The 11420-nt window shown below is 43.1% G+C and overlaps 2 protein-coding genes across 2 annotated transcripts; one reads left to right on the top strand and one right to left on the bottom strand.

Annotated features, from left to right (window-relative positions):
* Positions 1–231: 231 nt before the first annotated feature.
* Positions 232–3483, bottom strand: LOC115143123 (uncharacterized). Its single transcript, XM_029683227.2, has 2 exons — positions 3069–3483; positions 232–2828 (listed from the first exon to the last, which is right to left on the bottom strand). The coding sequence occupies exon 2, from the start codon at positions 2818–2820 to the stop codon at positions 1105–1107; it is 1716 nt and encodes a 571-aa protein (XP_029539087.1). The 5' UTR covers positions 2821–2828; positions 3069–3483; the 3' UTR covers positions 232–1104.
* Positions 3476–11420, top strand: thumpd3 (THUMP domain containing 3). The gene is made up of 10 exons (XM_029683228.2): positions 3476–3575; positions 3793–4117; positions 6708–6785; positions 6956–7438; positions 7693–7823; positions 8090–8159; positions 8288–8403; positions 8556–8660; positions 8797–8920; positions 10759–11420. The coding sequence occupies exons 2-10, from the start codon at positions 3869–3871 to the stop codon at positions 10954–10956; spliced, it is 1554 nt and encodes a 517-aa protein (XP_029539088.1). The 5' UTR covers positions 3476–3575; positions 3793–3868; the 3' UTR covers positions 10957–11420.

The raw sequence follows: 11420 nt of genomic DNA, 5'->3' as shown, positions 1-11420 counted from the left end.
GCCTCCTATAATCTTTGCCCAGGGTTGTGAAATCCTGGGAAATCTCCAAATGGGAAAAATACCATGGGACTTTTTGTGGGGATTTTTTGCACACCGACTTACTCTTTTGTTCTCTTTGTCATCAAATAAGACTTACTCTTCCATACAAATAACAGGATTTACTTAGGTTTTGAACTTCAATTAAGTAGTGCTAGGTTCTGAACAGAGTAAAAACTCAAACGAACAACTAGGAACAGCTCAAACCAAGTTTATTCACCCACTGGGTCATACAGCTGCAAAGACAACATACAAGTCACACAAGCACATCTTTATACCTTCCAACTAGGCAGAGTCATCTCCTTGCGTGTCTAAGATAGGAAAGTAGTGTCTGTTGTTAGGCAGAAACATAGTAGATTCCTCTTACTGGTATTGTCATGGCCCTGCCTAAGTCTAGGACCCTCATGGGCTTGGAAATATGTGTGCGTGAGATAGGACTGTGTTCAGATGGCCTTCATGGTGGGCCTCTGTGGCCCCCCTCCCAGCAGTGTTGTTTGTCTTCAACTGTTGACCTTATCTCGAGTTGAGTCCCACATCCCTCGTGGTCCTGGTTCCGCAGCAACTGGCCTGCCTTATCAGGTACTAAAACTAGACTACTGTTGCCCTTTGCCTCCCTCGGTAGGAACATTCATATTCAACGATAACATATTTGAACAGAATATCAACTTTCTGCACTTCCCCTTTTCCCTCTCGGTAACTTTCCATATCACTCAGTAACTTTCCACACACAGAGTTCCTCTGTACCCTTCATTGACCCTAACACATTCCTTATACATGTAAAGTAATCAATAAGTTCTGGTATGGTTCTGGTATGATAACATAAATAAGTATATTTCAAGCTAGAATCCAACAGTAGCCTAACATTGTACTTGTAGCCTACTTTGTAACATTGCTCAAATTATCCATCCAAAAAACATTATTTTAACAAAACTATCAATTTCAAATGATTTCTCATGTGCACCTGAACCCCCCCCCCCTCCAAAAAGGCATCTAAAAATAAAAAATAAATGACCTGTCCACTTATTAAGCTCGTTGTTCATATTTTGTCCCTTTTTCATCCTTAGTTGTTCACTCAGACTCTGATTTAATGTCCATTTCCTCCTTTGTGTCACTCTGAAGCTGTGTGCTGGACCCTAGTTCTGTTCCTGGCTCAAAAAGGTTAAGGTTCACCCTAATAGCCACCAATTTCTCCACTCTGTTGTTTGTTAAACTGTTGCCCACCTTTGTTTTGGTTTTCCCAAAGAATGCTCTGAGGCGCAAAGAAGCTGCTGATGTTGGTGGGATCTGAAGGATCACAGAGGCGATGGGTGACAGGGCCTCAGATGCACAGAGACCCTTCCACCAGGTGTAGGGAGAAATGTGCTGGCATGATTGCCATATCCCATCCCCATTCCAAAGGCCTTGCTTGGTAGAAAACTTTGCCAGACTTGCCAGAACTTTGCCCTCATCAAGATTGAGGTGGTGTGAGAGGGTAGAAATCACATAGTATGCGCTGTTGATCTGTTCTCCAGAAAGTATTTGTTTCCCAATATGCTTTGGATCCAGCATGTATGCTGCTGCGTGAATTGGCTTGATACAAAACTCTCCACACAGCTCCAGAAATCGAACAACTGCCGTCTCCTCTGTGTTGAGTAGCAAGGCTGAAGGGAGGGCTGTGCTGATTTTGTCTTTTAAATCAGCAAACAGCCTGAGAACATCTGACAAGACAGCATCCTCTCCTTCAATCTGATCAATGGCAAATGCGATCGGTGAGAGTAGCGTAAGATTGCGAACCACTCTCTCCCAAAACACATCATCAAGCAGTATTTTCCTGATGGAGATTTCAATGTCCACAGACTGTGATCTTGCCATTTCTTGCAGAGACTCCTTGTCTTTCAGAAGGCTGCTGTACATGGTGACAACCCCAGCCCATCTAATGTTGCAGGTCAGTTTCAGTGTGGAGTTATTTTTCTTTGTATTTTTATTGCTGTAGGTTGCTGACACTTCCTCTTTGCTCCTGACATCCTGTACAACTTGCTTGGCTGTCTTGTATAGTGTTTCCATTGTTTGCAAACTCATGATGTCCTTGATGAGTAGGTTAAGCCCATGAACCATGCACCCAATAGGTGTAATGTGAGGGTAGGCCTCCTCCACTTGTGCCCAGGCAGCCTTCATGTTTGCAGCACTATCAGTAACAACAGCAAACACCTTCTGTGGTCCAACGTCATTGATTACAGCCTTCAGCTCATCAGCAATGTGCATGCTCGTGTGTGTGTTGTCCTTTTTGTCTGTCGTCTTGAAAACCAATGGTAGAGGAGTAGAGACTATGTAGTTTATGATGCCATCACCTTGTACATTTGACCACCCTTCGGAGACAACAGCAACACTGTCTGCCTTCTCTATTGTTTCCTTCACCTTTCCTTGCACTCTGTTGAACTCAGCTTCCAGTAAATTAGTAGACAGAGCATCTCTGTTCGGAGGAGAGTATCCTGGGCAAATAACATTGAAACATCTCTTCCAGTACACATTCTCACTGAGCATGAGGGGTGAGCCGGTGGCATATACAGCTCGAGCCAGGCACTCATCAGCATTCTTCTGGCTGTGGTCTTCCATTGTATGGCAGAACAATGGTTCTTGTGCGCTTTGATATAATGTTGCATTTTTGCATTTGGTTAAATGCACCTGCAACTTTGTGGCATTCTTTACATACTGCTTTGTACAGTAGTTGCACATGTACATAGTCTTCCCATCGTCATTAATGGCTGGGGTGAAATGCTTCCACACATCTGATACTAAACGTGGCATTCTTCCCCCTATAGAAATAAAGTGGGAATGTTTAAATTAGCCAACACATAACAGCATGAAACAACATGAAATGTTAAAGGCAGCCTACAGTATGCACTGGGAAATTAATAAAACAATAAGTTGGAAGTATGATTAGCCTATTGGGCTTGAAATGTTTTTATATACATGTGTTTTAGCTTGTGTGGAAATAGATAAGTGTGTAGTTATTTAAAGAACAAGATGATAAATCAAAACCATAATCAACTTACCTTACTCACTAGGGAGGATATCGTTAACAATGGTATCCTGTCCTGATGTAGCAAATATAATATATGTATTGCTGAAGTATAAAGAATGGCTCCTTTCAAAAAGAGTACCGTGTTTCTCAACATTAAAAATACAGAAGTGCTTCTAAAATTCCCAACATTACAAACAGTCCGTTGAAAATTTTCATGGAAATTTACCGGAAATGTACCTTTTTGCCAGCTGCTATACAAGCTAGTAGATACAGCTATATAATGTTCGCTAAGCAACTTTATCCATGATAATATAATAATAACACGTCAACGAAAATACGTTTATCTACTGACCCATTTGTATTAATCCACAACTAGTGATAAATCAGAAAGAATATGAAACGCGGAACTTTTTATTTTCGTTGCTGTAACCCGGAAGTACTTCTGTTACCCACATGGGTTTCCGTTTGCAGTTGTTTGAGGAACCATGAGAGTGCAGTGAACAAGCCATGAACTGAGCTTTTAAACAGCAAAACACCGGTAGGTTTCACCAAACAACCATTTGATTAAAAGGAATGCTGATAGCTGTTGCCAGATGTTTTGACTCAAGTGTAGCTTCGGCCAATTAGCTGGCTAGCCATAATAGCAGATATATCTGACATGTGCTTGCTGAGAAACTATTTCAGTCAAGCCTACAGCAACCCCGTGGTGATTTATACTATTTGTGTACAATGGTGTTTCTATATATCTTCTCCAGGTACATTCCTGCTTCTTGTAGTCACTGGGAACATCAAAGTGCATTATTTATCCAGTGATTGGCAGCTTACAGTACCATGTCTTCACAAGACAGTAGTGAGGGGCAGCAGTGCCCCCTGGCGGTGGGTTTGGAGACAAGCAGCCAGTCTGCCAGTGATGGGGAGACAGACTGTGAGGTCATTACGGTCACCATTGGAGCAACAGTCCCCACAGGGTTTGAAAACACTGCTGCAGAGGAAGTCCAGGAGAAGATTGGGGCTGATGCAACAATAAGCAAGGACCGCGGTCGAATATACTTCCAAATAACCACAGATAAGCTCTCACAGGTAAGATGCCATTGGCTTTGCCGACAGGGTATGCCTGGTGTCAAAACAACAAAGTCATTTCTGAAGATGATGATTTATTTCAATTAGTAAATATGTTTTAAGGTCAACCCTGTTACGTGAACTTATCTCTCGTTTTACTATGGTGAAACTATTCCTTTTTTAAAAAAGAAACATGCAGGTGAGCTGGTTCTGCTCTTTGGCCATTTTGTGGAGGAAAACTGAGTGGGTTGAGCATAACACGCCAACCCCGTTACCCATAGATAGATAGGCTAGAAATGTAAAAAAATATATATATAAAAAACGTGAAGATTGCATTCAATTGTCCCTCCCTGTTGCACACAGCAAGCTTCCATTTCCCCTGTCACAAGGGGAGATATGATCATTTCAATCCTGTTACATCAAATATGTTACTTTAATTGGCACTAATTGTAATTTTTCTTAGTTTAACATCTTGAGATGGGAAAACATGTTTTTTATAAAGTTGAACATGTGTAATTTATGACATTATGTGAAATAATTTGTTTTCTTTTACCAAATTACACGGCCCGAAAAGCACTCTATCTGTGGAACGACCCAACCTACATTTCCTATTACTGTAACTGCAGAATTAGTCAATATCCTTTCATCTTGATTTACGAGTATTGCACAACCACCTTTTTTGGCTACTTTAATATGACTATTACAAGAGTATTGTGAATATGATGAAATACAGATGCCATTTAAGCCTAGTTTAAATGCTTGATAAAAAGCCTATTATTCTTTGTGTGGGCATCAAATCAAACTTTATTTTCCACATGCGCCAAATACAACAAGTGTAGACTTTACCTTGAAATGCTTACTTACAAGCCCTTAACCAACAGTGCAGTTCAATAAGAAAACATTTCCTCAAGTCCACGATCAGCTCCTTTGTCTTGATCACATTGAGGGAGAGGTTGTTGTCCTGGCACCACACTGCCAGTTCTCTGACCACCTCTGTATAGGCCATCTCATCGTTGTCGGTGATCAGGCCTACCACTGTTGTGTCGTCAGCAAACTTATTGATGGTGTTGGAGTCGTATTTGGCCACGCAGTCGTGGGTGAACAGGGAATGCAGAAGGGGACTAAGTACACACCCCTGAGGGGCCCCAGTGTTAAGGATTAGTGTGGCAGATGTATTGTTGCCTATTCTTACCACCTGGGGAGCCCGTCAGGAAGTCCACAATCCAGTTGCAGAGGGAGGTGTTTAGTCCCAAAGTCCTTAGCTTAGTGATGAGCTTCGTGGGAACTATGGTGTTGAACGCTGAACTGTAGTTGATGAACAGCATTTTCACATAGGTGTTCATTTTGTCCATGTGAGAAAGAGCGGTGTGGAGTGCGATTGTGGATCTGTTGGGGCGGTATGCTAATTGGAGTGGGTCTAGGGTGTCCGGGAGGATGCTGTTGATGTGAGCCATGACCAGCCTTTCAAAGCACTTCATGGCTACCGACGTGAGTGCCACGGGGCGGTAATAATTTAGGCAGGTTACATTTGCTTCCTTGCGCACAGGGACTATGGTGGTCTGCTTGAAACATGTAGGTATTACAGACTCGGTCAGGGAGAGGTTGAAAATGTAATTGAAGACACTTGACAGTTGGTCCACGCATGCTTTGAGTACACGTCCTTGTAATCCGTCTGACTCAGTGGCTTTGGTAATGTTGACCTATTTAAATGTTTTGTTCACATCGGCTACCGAGAGCTTTAGCATACAGTCATCCAGAACAGCTGGTGCTCTCGTGCATGCTTCAGTGTTGCTTGCCTCGAAGTGAGCATAAAAGGCATTTAGCTCATCTGGTAGTCTCGTGTCACTGGGCAGTTCGTGTCTGGGTCTCCCTTTTGTAGTCTGTAATAGTTTTCAAGCCCAGCCACATCCGACGAGCATCAGAGCCGGTGTAGTAGGATTAAATCTTAATCCTGTATTGATGCTTTGCTTGCTTGATGGTTCGTCTGAGGGCATAGCAGGATTTCTTATAAGCATCTGGATTAGTCTCCCGCTCCTTGAAAGCGGCAGCTCTAGCCTTTAGCTCGATGCGGATGTTGCCTGTAATCCATGGTTTCTGGTTGGGATATGTACGTACAGTCACTGTGGGGACGACGTCATCGATGCACTTATTGATGAAGCCGATGACTGATGTGGTGTATTTAAAAAAAATACATGTATTATTTAACTAGGCAAGTCAGATAATAACAAGTTCTTATTTACAATGACGGCCTAGGAACAGTGGGTTAACTGCCTTGTTCAGGGGCAGAACAACATATTATTATTCCTCGATGCCATTGGATGAATCCCGGAACATATTCCAGTCTGTGCTAGCTAAACAGTCCTGTAGTGTAACATCCGCGTCACCTGACCACTTCCGTATTGAGTGAGTCACTGGTACTTCCTGCTTAAGTTTTTGCTTGTAAGCAGGAATCAGGAGGATATAATTGTGGTCAGATTTGCCAAAATACAATGCATCAAACTTTTGATACATTTTTACACATTCATAATGGTTTCTTCACCTGGCTGTTACAGTACCATTGAGTAAATTCAAAATATAACCTAGCTTTTTTACCTGTGCCTCCTCTTTCTAGGTCCATAATCTGAGGTCTGTGGACAACCTGTTTGTTGTGGTTGAAGAGTATGACAACTATCAGTTTAAAGACTCAAAGGTATGTCTCTTTTCATTACAGCACAGCCAACGTGAATTCATACAGCCCCTACACATTCACTTCAATTATAACATTCATGTTGGTAATAAAAGAGAAGTCCCCTACACTTTATACCATGCTTTTTCCCTGTTAGGGTATTTGATAGAAACACTACCAATTCTGTCCAACAGGAGGAGACATTGGAGGACTTGCAGAAGCTGGCCTCCAAGCTGCCATGGACCAACGCACTAAAGGTCTGGAAACTGAACACCTCTCTGAAGAAGAAGAGGGGACCCCATAGACGGCCCCAAGGTCCTAAGGGGAAGGGACGGAGAGGCCGAAATTTCAGAGATAGAGACAAAGCCAACAAAGACGTTGTGGAGACGGACGCCATGGAGACGGTCACCGCAGAGATAGAAAAGCTGCAGCTGGAGCCTCAGGCATCTACTACAGGCCAAGGGGGCGGATCACCTGACCTGGAGAAAAGCCCCCTGGGTGAGCAGCAGGAGGTGGAGGGACAGGAGCCCGGACCAAAGGTCCTGAAGTTTCGTGTGACGTGCAGCCGAGCAGGAGACAAGCACAGCTTTTCCTCCAACGAGGCCGCCAGGGACTTTGGTGGTGCCGTGCAAGACTTCTTCCAGTGGAAAGCAGACATGACCAAGTTTGATGTTGAGGTAAAAATAACATAACATTGCATCCTGTTCCAACGGGACTGGCACCCACTGAATTCCTCTGCCCTAGCCAGGCTTGTCAAGATAAGCCTGCGAGAGACAACTTAATTGATTACATTACAAAAAAAACACAGGTTGGGAATAACAGTTCTGAGAGTAAATATTTGACCTTAAAATAAATAGGTGGGGTCACATAATGTGAAATGAAAGTGTGTTTTCATTATGATTTCACTGTGTGTTTGTGTGTGTGTTGGCAGGTCCTTCTGAACATACATAACGTTGAGGTGGTGATTGGCATTGCCCTGACAGAGGAGAGTCTCCACAGAAGAAACATCACCCACTTTGGACCCACCACGCTGCGCTCCACCCTGTGCTATGGCATGCTCAGGTCTCCTACTCTCCCTCCATTCACACTCAGTACAATCAAGCTAAACGGAAAGCTCTCTCTACCTCATGCCTGCACTTTGATAATACATGGGTGAAATACGGATTGTGATAAAATAACCCCGTTCTGTGATTTCTTGATGCAACCTATTTTGATATACCCAACACATACAGCAATTGTAGTGCTTCGTTAAAGTATGTTGCCTCTAATTGATTCAAATTTGTGAAAATCAAATGACAACTGTGATATTTGTCTCTTTCATTGGACAGACTCTCTAAGCCTCAGGCATCTGATGTTATACTTGATCCCATGTGTGGAACTGGAGCAATACCTTTAGAGGTAAGAAGGAGAATCACAATACACTGTTATTAAAAAGAGAAAATATGACTACGGTAACTGACTTTGCCTTCCATGAAGTAGTAATCAGATAGTATATAGCCTACTGAGTAATTGATTGTCTCGATCAGGGAGCCATTGAATGGCAGCAGGCATTCTACCTGGCCGGAGACAACAATGACATGGCAGTGAGCCGCACAGTCAACAACATCTGTCACATCCAGAAGAAGAGACTAGACAAGAGCAGGTGAGACACAACAAATCAAACCATACACAAGTTACTTTATGTGAATTAGTCACCCCTCAAAGTCAGACTTTGAAGAATAAATGCAAGGCAAAGTGATGAGACCCATTTGATCGTTAGTTGTGTTAACTCTTATTTACTCCCCAACCCTGCAGTACGCCAGGGTTGCCCATAGACACAGTGCAGTGGGACCTGTGCCATCTACCCATGAGAACCAACTCAGTGGACATCATCATCACTGACATGCCCTTTGGGAAGAGGTAGGAACCACAGAACTATTTCAATTAGGACCTACACTCAACATTGACTAAACCTCCTAGATATTGCTCATTTCTGCATGGAATGTATTGGTATTGTTTCCGTGGCTGAGGTGTACATTGTGTGGTTTTGTTATAGAATGGGCTCCAGGAAGAAGAATTGGGACCTGTACCCACCCTGTCTGAGAGAGATGGCCCGGGTGTCCAGACCAGGCTCAGGGAAGGCCGTCATCCTGACCCAGGATAAGAAATGCTTTCAAAAGGTAATGTACCACACATACAGTAAGACTGTGTAATCTGTGGTAGATGGAGTGTCCTAACCTGTCTGTACCTGAAGGCTCGGTCATCAATAGGAAATTCCAGGATAACCAGAGAATGAGTAGTTGAGGAGGTTGTGGTGTCTTGTTAAATTCGTCCACACCAATATCTGTGTGAGCAAACAAACATCTGTTGTTAGTGTTGTTAGTGTATGGTATGGACTGAGTCTACTCTGTTTCCATCGATGAAAGACAGTACTGTGCAGCCGTCTTCATTGACCTGGCCAAGGCTTTCGACTCTGTCAATCACGTATTCTTATCGGCAGACTCAGCAGCCTTGGTTTCTCTAATAACTGTCTCGCCTGGTTCACCAACTACTTCTCTGATAGAGTTCAGTGTGTCAAATCGGAGGGCCTGTTGTTCGGACCTCTGGCAGTCTCTATGGGTGTGTCGAAGGGTTCAATTCTCTGGCCGACTCTTCTCTATATATCAATGATGTTGCTCTTGCTGCTTGTGATTCTCTGATCCACCTCTACGCAAATGACACCATTCTGTATACATCTGGCCCTTCTTTGGACACTGTGTTAATAAACCTCCAAACGAGCTTCAATGCCCTACAACACTCCTTCTGTGGCCTCCAACTACTCTTAAATGCTAGTAAAACGAAATACATGCTCTTCAACCGATCACTGCCCGCACCTGCCCGCCCGACTAGCTTCACTACTATGGACGTTGACAACTAGAATATGTTGACAACTATAAATAACTAGGTGACTGGCTAGACTGCAAACTCTCCTTCCAGACTCATATTAAGCATCTCCAATCCAAAATTAAATCTAGAATTGGCTTCCTATTTCGCAACAAAGCCTCCTTCACTCATGCTGCCAAACATACCCTCATAAAACTGACTATCCTACCGATCCTCGACTTCGGCGATGTAATTTACAAATAGCCTCCAACACTCTACTCAATAAATTGGATGCAGTCTATCACGGTGCCATCTGTTTTGTCACAAGTCTCATATATTACCCACCACTGCGACCTGTATGCTCCCATTGGCTGGTCCTTGCTACATATTCGTCGCCAAACCCACTGGCTCCAGGTCATCTATAAGTCTTTGCTAGGTAAAGCTCCGCTTTATCTCAGCTCACTGGTCATGAAAACAACACCCACCGTAGCACGCGCTCCAGCAGGTATATTTCCCCTGGTCAACCCCAAAGCCAACATCTCCTTTGGCCACCTTTCCTTCCAGTTTTCTGCTGCCAATGACTGGAATGAATTGAAAAATCACTGAAGTTGGAGACTTATATCTCCCTCACTAACTTTTTAAGCATCAGCTGTCAGAGCAGCTTACCGATCGCTGCAGCTGTACACAGCCCATCTGTAAATATCCCATCCAACTACCCACCTCATCCCAATATTTGTTTTTGTTTTTCTGCTCTTTGCACACCAGTATTTATACTTGCACATCCTCATCTGCACATATCACTCCAGTGTCAATTGCTAAATTGTAATTTCTTCGCCACTATGGCCTATTTATTGCCTTACCTCCATACTTCATTTGCACACGCTGTATACAGATTGTTCTATTGTGTTATTGACTGTACATTTGTTTATTCCATGTGTAACTGTTGTTGTTTTTTGTCGCACTGCTTTGCTTTATCTTGGCCAGGTCGCAGTTGTAAATGAGCTTGTTCTCAACTGGCCTACCTGGTTAAATAATATCAAAATAAAAAGGTGGTCCCTTGGCCAGATGGTGTTTATTCAAGCAATACTGTGGTGTGTCAACTTTAATGACTTTGTGCCATGAGTGTCTTGTGACCGGGTGCATCTGTCTCCCTCAGGCCATATCAAGGATGGGAGGACTCTGGCGGAAGCACCACACTGTCTGGGTCAACGTAGGGGGCCTACACGCAGGGGTGTTCCTCCTCAAGCGCACAGCAGGGATCTTTGGCCAAACCCCAGAAGATGTCAGGGAACCCCTAGAAGAGCAACCAGGGAAGGAGAAAACAGCAGAGGAAAGGGAAAAGGAGGTTAAGTGACCGAGTTAAGCCCCACCTATACAGAATATACTTTAGAAATGGCATAGAAATGACCTTTTGCCATTATTTATTTGATTAATCTATTTTGCTGTTTTATTTGTTGAAGGTCCAAAAGTGAGTGTCTCAAAGGGAAACCTTTCCTAAGTTTTACTGTGTTATAGACAGACAAGTTTTTGGTGAAGTGAAAAAAAGTTGACTGCCTACTTACTACAACCAGTTTAGTTTTCATGTTAAACCCAAGCTTTATAAAAAGTTGTCTTGCTACCCCTGAGTGCCAGTTATATTGAATGTAAGTCATTAATCATCCGTTGTTCTTTTAGCTACTGTAGGTAAGCAAGACTATTGATTTATATGCCTATTGTGTTGTTGAGGGAAATGACCACACCTCTCCACTCCATTGATGACTTGTTGGCAGGTTCTGTAACATGAGACTTTATGGTAAATAAAACTTGTTTCCAAACATG

The sequence above is a fragment of the Oncorhynchus nerka genome, linkage group LG15 (genome assembly GCF_034236695.1).
Source record: "Oncorhynchus nerka isolate Pitt River linkage group LG15, Oner_Uvic_2.0, whole genome shotgun sequence".
NCBI classification, from domain to species: domain Eukaryota; kingdom Metazoa; phylum Chordata; class Actinopteri; order Salmoniformes; family Salmonidae; genus Oncorhynchus; species Oncorhynchus nerka.
Note: the sequence above shows the minus strand (reverse complement) of the source record. Positions and strands in the feature narration are given on the sequence as shown.

Excerpts from the sequence above, each read along its gene's own strand:
- LOC115143123 (XM_029683227.2), bottom strand. The coding sequence starts at position 2,820 with ATGCCACGTTTAGTATCAGATGTGTGGAAGCATTTCACCCCAGCCATT.
- thumpd3 (XM_029683228.2), top strand. The coding sequence starts at position 3,869 with ATGTCTTCACAAGACAGTAGTGAGGGGCAGCAGTGCCCCCTGGCGGTG. Across the intron at positions 7,439-7,692 it reads TGACCAAGTTTGATGTTGAG|GTCCTTCTGAACATACATAA; the intron begins GTAAAAATAACA and ends GTGTGTTGGCAG. Across the intron at positions 8,661-8,796 it reads GACATGCCCTTTGGGAAGAG|AATGGGCTCCAGGAAGAAGA; the intron begins GTAGGAACCACA and ends GTTTTGTTATAG.